Source organism: Mustela lutreola, chromosome X (assembly GCF_030435805.1).
Source record: "Mustela lutreola isolate mMusLut2 chromosome X, mMusLut2.pri, whole genome shotgun sequence".
Classification (NCBI taxonomy): domain Eukaryota; kingdom Metazoa; phylum Chordata; class Mammalia; order Carnivora; family Mustelidae; genus Mustela; species Mustela lutreola.
In genome coordinates, this window is record NC_081308.1 from 42233309 (window position 1) to 42248382 (window position 15074).

Below are 15074 nucleotides of genomic sequence, written 5' to 3' on the forward strand. Positions count from 1 at the left end.
GTTACATGTGAACCTAACAGTACCCATGAAGAAAAAAATTTCAGTAAATACATAGAAAGGAATCTAAACATAACACTGAAGAAAATAAACCACAAATGAAGAAAGAGAAGAAGAAACAAAGAGGAACTACAAAACAGCCAGAAAACAATTAACAAAATGGCAGTAAGTACATACCTATCAATAATAAAATGTAAACGGACTAAATGTTCTAATCAAAAGACATAGGGTAGGTGAATGGGGAAAAAAACCATTTTATATGCTGCCTACAAAAGACTCACTTCAAACCTAAAGACATGCACAGACTGAAAGTAAAGGGATGAAAAAGGGTATTTCATTTAATGGAAATGAAAAGAGACCTGGGGTAGCAATACTTGTATCAGACAAATTAGAATTTAAAATAAAGACCATAACAAAAGACACAATGATAAAGGGGTCGACCCAACAAGAGGATATGGAATTTGTAAATGTCTATGCATTGAACATAGGAATATCTAAATACATGTAACAAATATTAACAAAAATAAACAGAAAGAGACAGCAATACGGTAATAGTGAAGGACTACAACACCTCACTTACATCAATGGATAGACTATCCACACAGAAAATCAGTGGGAAAACACTGGCCTTACACAATACATTAGACTAGATGAATCTAATAGATACATACAGAACATCCCATCCAAAAACAGGAGAATACACATTCTTGAATGTATAGAGAACATTCTCCAGGATGGACCACATGTTAGATCACAAAACCAGTCGGACAATATGCTATTAAACAACCAATCAAGAAATTGAAAAGAAATCAAAAGGTAACATGGGAGTGCCTGGGTGGCTCATTCGGTTAAGTGTCCAACTCTTGGTTTCAGCTCAGGTCATGATTTCAGGGTCTCGTGACTAGGCCACGAGAATCTGGGGAATCTGCTTGGGATTCTCTCCCTCTCTCCCTGCCCCTCCCCCCACTTGCTCATGCGCTCACACGCACTCTCTCTCTCTAAAACAAGTAAATAAAAATCTTTAAAAAAAGAGAAAACATGGGCGCCTGGGTGGCTCAGTGGGTTAAGCCGCTGCCTTCAGCTCAGGTCATGATCTCAGAGTCCTGGGATCGAGTCCCGCATCGGGCTCTCTGCTCAGCAGAGAGCCTGCTTCCCTCTCTCTCTCTGCCTGCCTCTCCATCTACTTGTGATTTCTCTCTGTCAAATAAATTAATAAAATCTTTAAAAATAAATAAATAAATAAATAAATAAATAAATAAAAAATTAAAAAAGAGAAAACATGACACAAATGAAATGGAAACACAATGTTCCAAAACCTTTGGGACACAGCAAAAGCAATTCTGAGAGAGAAGTTCATAGCAATAAAGGCTTACCTCAGGAAACAAGAAAAACATCAAATAAACAATCTGTCTTAACACTCAAGGAAATAAAGAAAGAAGAACAAAGCCCAAAGTTAGTAGAAAAAGGGAAAGAATAAATATCAGAATGGAAATAAATGAAATAGAGACTAAAAGCACAATAGAAAACATCAATGAGTAAGAGCTGGTTCTTCGAAAAGATAAACAAAATCAACAAACTTTTAGCCAGACTCTAGAAAAAAAAAGAGCCCAAATAAATAAAATCAGAAACAAATGAGGAGAAATTACAACCAATACCATAGAAATACAAAGGATTGAGGGCACCTGGGTGGCTCAGCAGTTAAAGGCTCTGCCTTCAGCTTGGGTCATGATCCCAGGGTCCTGGGATAGAGCTCTGCATTGGGCTCCTTGTTCGGCAGGGAGCCTGCTTTCCCCCCTCTCTCTCTGCCTGCCTCTCTGCCTACTTATGATCTTTGTCTGTCAAATAAATAAATAAAATCTTTTTAAAAAAAGAAATACAAAGATTGTAAGAGAATACTATCAACAACTATACATCAACAAATTAGACAACCTAGAAAAAAATGGATAAACTCCTAGAAACATACAATCTTCCAAGACTGAATCATGAACAACCAGAAAATCTGAAGACCAATTACTAAGAATGAAACTGAATCAGTAATCAAAAAACTCCCAAAGAGGGGCACCTGGGTGGCTCAGTGGGTTAAAGCCTCTGCCTTTGGCTCAGGTCATGATCCCAGGAGCCTGGGATGGAGCCCCCGCATTGGGCTCTCTGCTCAGCAGGGAGCCTGCTTCCTCCTCTCTCTCTGCCTGCCTCTCTGCCTACTTCTGATCTCTGCCTGTCAAATAAATAAATAAACAAAATCTTAAAAAAAAAAAAAACTCCCGAAGAACAAAAGTACAGGTCAAGTTGGCTTCCTCAAATTATTCCAATTCTTAAAGAAGAAGGAACACTTCCAAACTCATTATACAAAGCCAGCATTACCCTGATCCCAAAACCAAAGACACTACAAAGAAAATTACAGGCCAGTATCCCTGATAAACCTAGATGCAAAAGTCCTCAACTAAATATTAGCAAACCAAATTCAATAAAACATTAAAAGGATCACACCCCATGACCAAGTAATTAATTCCACTTGGAATTAATGGTTTAACATCCACAAACAAATCAATGAGATACACCAAAAGCACTGACAAAATTTAACATTCATTTATGATAAAAACTCTCAACAAAGTGGGTATACAGAGAAGGTATGTCAACACAATAAAGGCCATATATAACAAACTCACACCTAGTATCATACACAACAGTGAAAAGGTGAAAGAAAGCCTTTCCTCTAAGATCAGAAACAACATAAGGATGTCCATTCACCACTTTTATGCAACAGAGTACTTGAAGTCCTAGACACAGTAACTATGCAGAAACAAAAGGAGAGAAAAGGCATCTAAGTGGGAAGAAGGAAAACTGTCACTATTTGCAGATGACATTATATTGAAAAAAACCCTTAAAGACTCCACCAAAAAACTATTGGAATAAATTCAGTAAAGTTGCAGGACACAAAATTAATACACAGAAATCTGTTGTGTATCTATACACTAACACCAAAACTATCAGAAAGAGATTTAAAAAAAAAATCAGATTTACAAGTACATCAAAAAACCCTAAAGTACCCAGGAATAAATTTAACCAAGGACATGAAAGACATTTATTCTGAAAACCATAAACCACTGATGAAAGAAACCAAAGATGGCACAAATGGAAAGATACCATGCTCCCACACTGAAAGAAATAATATTGTGTAAATGCTGTGGCTAAAGCAATCTACAGATTTAACACAATCCCTATCAAAATACCACAGGAATTTTTCACAGAACTGTAACAAGTAATACCAAAGTTTATATGGAACCACAAAACATCTCCAATAGACAAAGCAATCTTGAGAAAGAACAAAGGTAGATATCATGCTCCTTGATGTTCAACTATACTACAAAGCTACAGTAATCAAAACAGTATGGTACTCGGACAAAAACAAACACATAGATCAATGGAACAAAATAGAGAACCCAGAAATAAACCCATGCTTATATGGTCAATTTATCTAGAACAAAGGAGGCAACAATATAACAATGGAGAAAAGACAGTGTCTTAAATAAATGGGTGCTAGGAAAAGTGGGCAGCTGCATGCGAAAGGATGAAACTGGACCACTTTCATACACATATATAAAAACAAGCTCAGGGCCCAGGGAACATAGTAGGGAGATTATTCACTCTTCTTGGAGCGCATGCCTGAGAGACAGCCCTCATGGAGACACCTCCCCAGGAACAAAGAAGTTGGCCAGAGCCATTTCAATTCCCCAGCCCTCCTCATACATGGAGCCATCTGTGGCAAGCAGCATAGCATACACTGACACTGGCTACCTAACTTGTTTACACAAAGCTTCACGCCCCTGCACACAGGTGGAACAGCCCTGCTCAGTCCCAGCACGGCAGGCCCCTCCCCCAGAGACCAGCAGAAACCCCTGTCCACATCACATCGCCTGACCAGGGAGTCCTCTCTGCAGGGCCTTAGTTCCAGTAAGGTCGGTGACGGGTCTCATTTAACAAGCAGACCACAGCACATCTAGTTCAAACTCGCCACATTCAGGCCAGGGACCAAGCACTGCCCACAGCAGGCAAGACGAGCCTCTGCAGATGATTTTATTTTTTAAGAGTGGCCAGCACACCTCAGCTGAGCACACATAGCACACATGGGAGACACTCTGTGATGTGCCAGGCCCTGGGCATTACAAGGCCCCTTCATTACTTTCAGAAGCAGGAGACATAAACGGCTTCTCTAACACATAGAAAAACACAGAGACTTAGATAAAATGTGAAAACAGAGGAAACTATCCTAAACGAAAGAACAAGGCCACAGTCAGAGATCTAACCGAAACAGATGTAAGTAACATGCCTCATAGAGAATTTAAAGCAATCATCATAAGGATACACACTGGGCTTGATAAAAAAATAGAAGACATCAGCGAGACGCTTGCCAAAGAGAAAAAATATTAAAATAGAATCAATCAGGGCTGCCTGGGTGGCTCCGAAGGTTAAGTGTCTGCCTTTGGTTTGACTCTTAGCTCATGTCTTGATCTCAGAATCATTAATTCAAGCCCCACATTGGGGCATCAACTTAAAAAAAAAAAGAATTGATCAAAGATGAAAAGGACAATAAACAAGATTGGAAACATGTCTGATGTAACAAACAGCAGGCTAGAAGAAGCAAAGGAATGAATTAGTGACCTAAAACACAAAGTAATAGTAAGTACATAACGAAGATGAAGAAAAGAGAGAGAGAAATTATGCAACACGAGAATAAACTTAGGAAACTCAATGACTCTATCAAACATTACAATTGTATTATAGGAGTCCCAGAAGAAGGAGAGAAAAGGGGGAGCAGAAAATTTATTTGGAGAAATAATAGCTAAAAACTTCCCTAATCTGGGGATGGAAACAGACATCTAGATCCACAAAGCACAGAGAACTCCCATCAAAATCAACAAAAGCAGGCCAACACAAAGACATATTGTAATTAAGTCTGTGAAATATACTGATAAAGAAAAAAATCTAAAAAGCAGTAAAATAACAGAAGTCCTTAATGGTACCCAACTGGCTCATTCAGTAGAGCATGTGACTCCTTATCTCGGGATTGTGGGTTTGAGCCCCATGCTGGGTATAGAGATTACTTAAAAAATAAAATCTTAAAAAAAATTAGTCCTTGGAGCACTTGGGTGGCTCAGTCATTAAATGTCTACCTTTGGCTCAGGTCCTGATCCCAGGGTCCTGGGATCGAGCCCCATGTCAGGCTCCCTGCTTTGTGGAAAGCCTGCTTCTCCCTCTCCCACTCCCCCTGCTTGTGTTCCCTCTCCCACTGTCTCTCTCGGTCAAATTAGTAAAATAAAATCTTTAAAAAAATTAGTACTTAACGTACAAGGTTAAGGTCCATAAGGCTAGCTGCAGATTTATCAAAAAAAAAACTTGGCAAGTCAGCAGGGAGTGGCATGATCTGTTCCAAGTGCTGACTGTAAAATTCTGCAGCCAAAAGTACTCTTCAAAGCAAGGCTAGCATTCAGAATAGAAGGAGAGATAACAAGTGTTCCAGATAAACAAAATCTCAGGGAGTCCATGACCACCAAACCAGCCCTGCAATAAGTATTAAAGGGGACTCTGGAAAGGAAAGACCAAAAGTGACAAAGGCAAGAAAGGCACAGAGAAAATCTCCAGAAATAACAAGAAATAAATTGGCAATAAATGCATATCTATCTATAACTGCTCTGACTATAAATGGACTAAATGCGCCAATCCAAAGTCAGAATGGATTTAAAAAAAAAAACAAACAAGACCCTTCTATATGTTGCCTATAAGAGATTCATTTTATTTTACTTTTTATTTTTTTAAGTAATCTCTACACCCAGCGTGGGGCTCAAACTCACAACCCTGACATCCAAAGTCACATGGCCACTGTCTGAGCTAACCAGGCACTCCACCCAAGAGAATCATTTTACACTTCAAGACATCCACAGATTGAAAGTGAAGGGATAGAGAAAAATTTGTCATGCAAATGGATGTCAAAAGAAAGCCAGAGTAACTACAAATATTGGACAAATCAGACTTTCAAACAGACTGCAACAAGAGACAAAGAAGTGCACTATATCATAACAAAAGGGACAATCCAACAAGAAGATATAAAAATTGAAAGTATTTATGCACCCAACCTGGGAACACCCAAATATATAAAACAATTAATAACAAACATAAAAAAACTAACTGATAACAATACAAAATGGTAGAGGATAGTAACACGCCACCACTTACATCAAGGGACAGAAAATAAACAAGGAAACAACAGCTTTGAATGACACAGTGGACCAGATGGACGTACAGATACATTCAGAACATTCTATCCTAAAACAGCAAAATACATTCTTTTCAAGTACACACAGGACATTCTCCAGAATAAATCACAGATTAGGTCACAAAAACAGGTCTTAACAAATACAAAAAGACTAAAGTTACACCATGCACCTTCTCTGACCACAGCGTTATGAAACTTGAAGTCAACTACAAGAAAAAATCTGGAAGGACCGCAAACATGTGGAGGTTAAACAATATGCTACCAAACAGTGAATGGGTCAACCAGGAAATCAAAGAAGAAATTAAAAAATACACGGAAACAAGTGAAAATTAAAACACAACGGTCCAGGGTGCCTGGGTGGCTCAGTGGGTTAAGCCGCTGCCTTCGGCTCAGGTCATGATCCCAGGGTCCTGGGATCGAGTCCCGTATCGGGCTCTCTGCTCAGTGGGGAGCCTGCTTCCTCCTCTCTCTCTCTCTGCCTGCCTCTCTGCCTACTTGTGATCTCTCTCTGTCAAATAAATAAATAAAATCTTAAGAAAAAAATGCTTAAAAAATTGTTTTAAAATAAAAATAAAAATAAAACACAACGGTCCAAAACCTTTGGAACACAGCAAAAGCAGACCTAAGAAGGAAATATATACCAATACAGGCCTACCTCAAGAAGCAAGAAAAAAATCTCAGCTAACAAGCTAACATTACAACTAAAGGAACTAGGTAAAAAACAACAAATGAAGCCCAAAACCAGCAGAAAGAAGGAAATAATAAAGATTAGAGGAGAAATAAATGATACTGAAATTTTAAAAAACAACAGAACAAATCAATGAAACCATGAGCTGGTTTTTCAAAAAAATTAAAATTTAGGGATGGGCGCCTGGTGTGGTCTTAGTGGGATAAGCGTCTGCCTTCTGCTTCTCCCTTTCTGACTGCCCCTCCCCCTGCTCATGCTTGCGTGCTCTCTCTCTCTTAAATAAAATCTTTTTAAAAATTAATAAAATTGGGACGCCTGGGTGGCTCAGTTGGTTAAGCAGCTGCCTTCAACTCAGGTCATGATCCCAGCGTCCTGGGATCGAGTCCCGCATCGGGCTCCTTGCTCCGCGGGGAACCTGCTTCTCCCTCTGACTCTGCCTTCCACTCTATCTGCCTGTGCTCACTCTCGCTCGCTCTCTCTCTCTGACAAATAAATAAATAAATAAATCTTTGGGAAAAAAAAAATTAATAAAATTGATAAACCTCTAGCCAGACTTATCAAAAATAAAAGAGGACCCAAATAGATAAAATCACAAATCAAAGAGGAGAGATCACAACCAACACCACAGAAATATAATTATAAGAGAATATTATGAAAAACTATCTGCCAACAAATTGGGACAACTTAGAAGAAATGGATAAATTCCTACAAATATATAAAACTACCAAAACTGAAACACAAAGAAATAGAAAACCTGAACAGACCCATAACCAGCAGGGAAATTGAACCAGTAATCCAAAAACTCCCAACGAACAAAAGTCCAGAGTGCTCACTTTGGCAGCACATATACTAGGAAGTCCAGGGCAAGATGGCTTCACAGGCAAATTCTACCAAATATTTAAAGAGTTAATACCTATTCTTCTCAAACTATTGCAAAAAATAGAAAAGGAAGGAAAACCTCCACATTCATTCTATGAAGGCAGCATTACCCTGATAGCAAAACCAGATAAAAAAAAAAAAACTACTGAAAAAGAGAACCACAGGCCAATATCCCTGATGAACATGGATGCAAAAATTCTCAATAAAATATCAGCAAACCAAATCCAACAATACATTAAGAAAATCATTCACTACGATCAAGTGGGATTTATTCCTGGGATGCAAGGGTGGTTTGAAATCCACAAATCAATCAATGTGATATATCACATTAATAAAAGAAAGGATAGGAACCATATGATCATTGCAATAGATGCAGAAAAAGCATCTGACAAAGTACAACATCCACTCATGATAAAAACTCTCAACAAGGTAGATTTAGAGGAAACATACTTCAACATAATAAAGGCCATATATGAAAAAGCCACAGCTAGCATCATACTCAATGAAGAAAAACTGAGAGCTCCTCTTCTACAGTCAGGAACAAGACAGGGATATCCAGTCTCACCACTTTTATTTACCTGAGTACTGGAAGTCCTAGTCATTTTAATCAGAGAACAAAAATTATCCAAATAGACAAGGAAAAACTAAAAATCTCACTACTTGCAGATGACATGGTACTATACATAGAAAACCCAAAGGACTCCACCAAAAAACTGCTAGAACTGATACACAAATTCAGTAAAGTCACAGGATACAAAAGCAATGTACAGAAATCTGCTGCATTTCTATTTACCAATAATGAAGCAGCAGACCTGTACTCTGAAAACTAAAACACTGATAAAAGAAATTGACGATGACACAAAGAAATGGAAAGATGGGTACCTGGGTGGCTCAGTCAGCTAGGCACTGGACTCTTGATTTCAGCCCAGGTCATGATATCCATGGTGGTAAGATCAAGCCCCCATTCAGCCTTCACGCTCAGCATGGAGTCTGCTTGAGATTCTCTCTCTCCCTCTCCCCCCTATTCTCTCCCCACCTCTCTCTGTCTCTCAAAATAATTTAAATAAAATCTTAAAAAAAAAGAAATGCAAAGACATTCTGTGCTCATGGATTGGAAAAGAAAATATTGTTAAAATGTCTATACTACTCAAAGCTCAATCTGGACATTTAAAGCAATCCCTATCAAAATACCACCAGCATGTTTCACAGAGCTAGAACAAACAATCCAAAAATGTCTGTGGAGCCACAAAAGACCCCAAATAGCCAAAGCAACCCTGAAAAAGAAAAGCAAAACTGGAGGCATCACAATTCCAGATTGCAAGTTATATTACAAGGCTGTACTAATTAAAACAGCACGATACTGGCACAAAAATAGACACATAGGTCAACAGAACAGACAAGAAACCCCCAAAATGTATCCACAACTACCGGTCAATTAATCCTGGACAAAGCAGGAAGAATACCCAGTGGGAAAAAGAGTGTCTCTTCAACAAATGGTGTTGGGAAAACCGGACAGTTTTGAATGGTGAATGGAAATGGTGAATGGAAAACCGGACATTTTTTGAATGAAAACATTCAAGAAAAAAAAAAAGAAAGAAACTGGATCACTTACTTACACCACACAGAAAAATAAATTAAAAATGGATGAAAGAACTAAATGTGAGATATGAAACCATAAAAACTGTGGAAGAGAACACCAGCAGTAACTTCTTGCCATAGGTAGAAGCATCTTCTTTCTAGATCTGTCTTCTGAGGCAAGGAAGACAAAAGGAGAAGTAAACTATCGGGACTAAATCAAAACAAAAGTCTTCTACACAGTGAAGGAAACAACCAACAAAACTAAAAAAGCAACCTACAGAACAGGAGAAGATATTTGCAAATGACATATCTCAAAAAGGGTTAGTATCCAAAACATCTAAGGAACTTATAAAACTCAACACCCCCAAAACAAATAATGCAATTAAAAAAATGGATGGAAGGAATGCCTGAATGGCACAGTTTGTCAACAGTCTGACTCTTGGTTTTGGCTCCGTTTGTGATTCCAGGGTCGTGAGATCAAGCCCCACGTTGGACTCCAAGCTCAGCACAGAGACTGAGTGGGATTCTCTCCCTCTCCCCCTCTGCACTGTGCATGCTCTCTCTCTCTCTCTCAAATAAAAAAACAGAAGACATGAACAGATATTTTATACACACACACACACACACATATATATATAGTGGAATATTACTCAGCCACCAAAAAGAATAAAATCTTGCCACTTGCAAAGACGTGGATGGAACGTATTATTCTAAGCAAAATAAGTCAGTTAGAGAAAGACAGATACCATATGACTTCATCATATTTGGAATTTAAGAAACGAAACAGATGAACATAAGGGAAGGGAAGGAAAAATAAAACAAGATGAAAATTGAGGGGGAGGCAAACCATAAGGGGCGCTAAACTCTAGGAAACAAACTTGAGGGCTGCTGGAGGGGAGGCGGGTAGGGGATGGGGCAACTGGGAGATGGGCATGAAGGAAGGCACTTGATGGAATGAGCACTGGGTTTTGTACGCAACCCATGAATCACTAAATTCTTCCGCAGAAACTAATAAAAAATAATTTGATTTATTATAAACTACAATAAAATACAAACAGAAACTTTCCAGATTTTTTCCCCAGAATACCAGTGACTAACTGAAGTAAGTAATTTAAGAAAAGATTCCTGAAGGGACCTGAGTGTCCCAGTGCAGTATGATCTAATTTTTAAACAATGTGCAGGGGTCACTACAAACCCCGTGCCGCCAGCAAAACCTATCAACAATTTGAGTGTTTTACTTAAAATGGAAAAGCAGCTTGCAGTGACATCAGCTTTAGGAAATACAACACCTGTAAAGCATGAAAATAAATAAATCTTTTTAAAAAGTTAAAAATGGGCAGAAGACATGAATAGACATTTCTCCAAAGAAGACATCCAGATGGCCAACAGACACATGAGAAGATGCTCAACATCACTCACCATCAGCAAAATGCAAATCCAAACTACGATGAGTTATCACATCACACCTGTCTCAACAACATAAGAAACAACAGATGTTGTGGAAGATGTGGAGAAAGGGGAACCCTCTTGTACTGTTGGTGGGGATGCAAACTGGTGCAGTCATCCTGGAAACAGTATGGAGGTTCCTCAAAAAGTTAAAAATAGAGCTACCCTACAACCCAGCAATCACACTGCTAGGTACTTAGCCAAAGAATACAAAAGTACTAATTCAAAGGCATACAGACCCCAGTGTTTATAGCAGCATTATCTATGATAGCCAAATTATGGAAACAGCTGTATGCTAACTAACTGGAATTTAAATAAAAGTGTAAAAAAAAAAGTGTGGGACTGGCAGAAGATTAGATACATAGATCAACAGAACAGAGTAGAGTCCAGAAATAGATCCACAAATATGGCCGACTGATTTATGACGAACCTGCAAAAGCAATTCAAAAGAGAAAAATGATCCTTTGGACAAATGGGGTTGGAACAAATGGAATTCCATATGCAAAATAATAACCCTCAACCTACTTCTCACCCCTTATATAAAAATTAATGCAAAAGAGATCACAGGTCTAAATGTAAAAGCTAAAACTATGAAACTTACAGAATCAAAAAAAATCTTCACGACCTGAGGATCCAGCAAAGAGTTCTTAACCATGACACCAAAATCACCATCCATAAAGGAAATAATTCATACACAGGACATTTTCAAAATTAAAAATTCTTGCTCTGTGAACACTCTGTTTAGAGAATAAAAAGGCAAACCACACAAACTATGTATCCAGCAAAGGACTTGCACACAGAATACATAAAGAACTCTCAAAGCTCAGTAGTGAGAAAACAATCTAATTTTAAATGGGCAGAAGAGCAGACTGAACACTTCATCAAAGAGGATACACAAAAAGTAAATAAGCGTATCTAAAGACCTTGAACATAATTGGCTATTAGTGAAACCCAAATTAAAGCCATGATGAGATACCAACTATAATTTTAGCCAGAATGACTAAAATTAAAAATACTGACAATACCAAGCGCTGACAAAAACGTAGCAACTGGAATTCTTATACATTGCTGGGGGAAATGAAAAATGATTCAACCATTCTGGAAAACAATCTGGCAGTGTCTTAAAAAGTTAAACATTCACTTATCATGTGACCCAGCAATCCAATATTTTATTCTAGAGAAATGAAAACCGATGTTCAGACAAAAACCCGTGTACGAAGGTTTAAAGTAGTGTTACTTGTAACTGTCAAAAACTGGAAATAATTCCAATGTCTTTCAACAGAAGAAGGGACAGACAAGCAGTGGTGCATCAATATCATGGAATACCACCCAGCAATAAAAAGACCTAACACAGCTTGTCTGAATCTCCAGGGAATTATGCTGAGTAAAAATATCCTCAATGTCAAAAGGTCACATACTGTAGGATTTTATTTTCTTAAAGATTTTATTTATTTATTTGACAGACAGAGATCACAAGTAGGCAGAGAGGCAGGCACTGAGAGAGGAAGCAGGCTCCCTGCTGAGCAGAGAGCCAAACATGGGGCTTGATCCCAGGACCCTGGGATCGAAGGCAGAGGCTTTAACCCACTGAGCCACCCAGGATTTGATTTTTATCTCATCCTTGAAACAACAAAATTCGAGAAATGGAGAGTGGTAATTCCTAGAAGGCTAAGAATGGGAGGATTAGAGAAAACGGATGGATTTGGCTATAAAAGGGCAACATAAGAGGTCCCTGCGGTGCCGGGGCTTGTCTTAACCACAGCAAAGTCAACATCCTGGTCATGACATTCTACTATAGCTTTGTAAGAGGTACTATTGGGGGAAACAGGTAAAGGATACATGGGATGTCTCTATATTTTTATAACTGCACATCAATTGATTATCTCCAATGAACATTTAATTTTTCTAAAAAAAGGTTACATACATATGATTCCTTTTATATGACATCCTGGAAAAGATAAAAACTGTAGTGATGCAGAACAGATCTGTGGTTGTCTGAGGTTACAAGTGGGGAAGGAAAGAACCATAAAGGAGTAGCATAAAGCATTTTTTGCCTGATGAAACTATTCTCTATCCCATAGATTAGTTACACCCATCTGTATTCATGAAATACCTTCACCTCAGCACTGACATTAACAATGCCAAATGGGTTCATATTTATTGTACTGGACAGTGACAACAAATTCAATATTCCTACGCACTAATTTAAATTTTTTTTTTTTTTTTTTTTTTTTTACTGAAAGAAAAAAGATGGTTGGCTATAAGCACATCTGCAAGACTCTGTCTCTTGGCCAAATGAGAATCCAAAGTCTGACTGATAAACTTACTTCAGGAAAATGATTTCAAGAAAAGCCATTTCCCTAAGACATTTCGTTCCCAAATTACACCTTGACGTTATGTCGCCAGCTCACTGAGGAATGCTGTAAGAAATATCAGCAGGAAACCAGGGACTGCATTTATCACCAGGCTGTGCTTAAAGACAATTCCGCCATCCACAGGAAGACTCTGAAAAGAAATGCCATGGAAGGCAATTACAGGAAACCTCCACTTCCCTGAGGACTTGGTGTGCTCTCTCCTGATGAGCAAGGTGAGCCAGCTTCCTAATTAAGTTTCCCTCTGGCAGCCAGAGGCTCAAAGAGACATCTGTAAGTCAATGTTAGTACCAGTCACACCCTAAGTCCTCCACATGTCTACACTCTAACTTGGCCTTGCCTCTGTTTCTCGTTTTTCCTGATCCCAATGCTTATTTACAAATAATTTCCTATTTTATGTCAGGAATTCCTCCAAGCTCATCACATCCATGGTAAAAAAAAAAAAAAAAAAGAAATAAAAAGGAACAGACCACATACTTACCTGGGGTTTGGCCATTTTCTGTTCTTCTTGGGAAAAGGCAGAGATGTGCGAAGGCTGAGCTGCAAGAATGGAGAAGTATACAGAGTATGAGAGAATCCATCGGGACTATCTGCCTAGAATTATCTGCCCAAGAATTCCCTCCCATAAGCTGGGCATGAGGCCACTCTGTGGAAATGTGCGCAACAGTGTGATTTTTAACAACCACCTGTGTATTCTTGATTCTTTTCCAAACATGAGCATCTAACACAAAAGGGTTTTTTCTGTATACACTTGTGTACTGACCCAGAAATAGTATTTCCAGGCATTTTCCTTAATGAAATAATGTACTCTAATGCATCACAATTCCTCTGTAAGTACCTTCATCTCAGCGTCGACTTTATGAATGCCAAAGTTAATCCTGTATGACTCAAAATAAGAAGATTAATAAGGAGATACAAGGGGTGAAATGCTACATAGCTATTCAAAAGACTGTTTATGCTTTAGCATCTGTGTACTTTTCTGTACACATACCTAAATGAAAGTTTTTAACACATCACAGAATAAATTAAGCTGAATCACAGTCAACTTCTAAATGAAAAAAAAAAAAAAGGTAGGTTATAAAACCGCAGGAACCCACCTCAAACTATATGTGAAATGTTTAAAAACCCAAAGCCCTAAAACACTAAAACTGTCTAAGAATGGACGTATAGACGTAGGGGGATAAAATGAATTCCTTTTGATTTTCTTTCCCACTATTTTTAATTAATCTGTAATTCAAATGTGCTAGTATTTGTTAAACGCCAAGAAAACTGAACTTTTGGAAAACTATCGGCCTCCTGACGTTTTAAGCCTGATGATCCCCTCCCAGACCCCGCAGCACCAGGCCTCGCCCACCCCCCTCCCAAGCCCCAAGCTCTCAGCTCGGGAGATGAGTCCTCTCAGGTGCCTCTTCCTTCTCCTCACCTCACTGGGGCCGGCTTGCCCAGGAGCCAGAAGGAAGCCTTCGGGTGCAGATTCACTTCGGCTGAAGCATTCACATCAGGCCCCTACCCTGGGGCGCGGGCAAGGGGAGAGGGGCACGGGGAGAGGCGGGGGGCGCCTAAGGAGGGGCCTGAGGAGTGCGTATGAACCCTTAGCGCAGGTCACTGTGCTGGAAAATGTGTAAAAGTCAACGTTTAACAAGCCCCACTCAACCCTGACTAGTCCCATAACTTTGTCCACCATCGTGCCCAGAGAGCGTCATTCGGTCTCCCATCACTCACCCCACAAGTCCCACCATCAATGACCTCCCCCAAATCCCCCTTCTTTCGTTCCCCCCGGAACTCCCCATCACTCCGCCCATCACCTCTAGCACTCGCCCTCTCAACCCCTCTCTTTCTCTCT

General features: G+C 39.1%; 1 protein-coding gene across 17 annotated transcripts in view; it reads right to left on the minus strand.

Moving 5' to 3' along the window:
- The window catches only part of ZNF182 (zinc finger protein 182), a 48371-nt gene that overhangs the window by 16413 nt on the left and 16884 nt on the right, over positions 1–15074 (minus strand). For 6 of the 17 annotated variants that reach the window (XM_059157100.1, XM_059157104.1, XM_059157103.1 and 3 more), the window contains 2 exons: positions 14655–14841; positions 13713–13771 (listed from right to left, as the gene is read on the minus strand). In XM_059157100.1, the coding sequence (XP_059013083.1) occupies positions 13713–13727 (15 nt within the window). In that variant the 5' untranslated portion in view covers positions 13728–13771; positions 14655–14841. Of the gene's footprint in view, positions 1–10922; positions 13365–13712; positions 13772–13994; positions 14110–14654; positions 14842–15074 lie in introns of those variants that run through there. The other 11 variants (XM_059157099.1, XM_059157106.1, XM_059157109.1 and 8 more) reach the window with 6 other exon arrangements.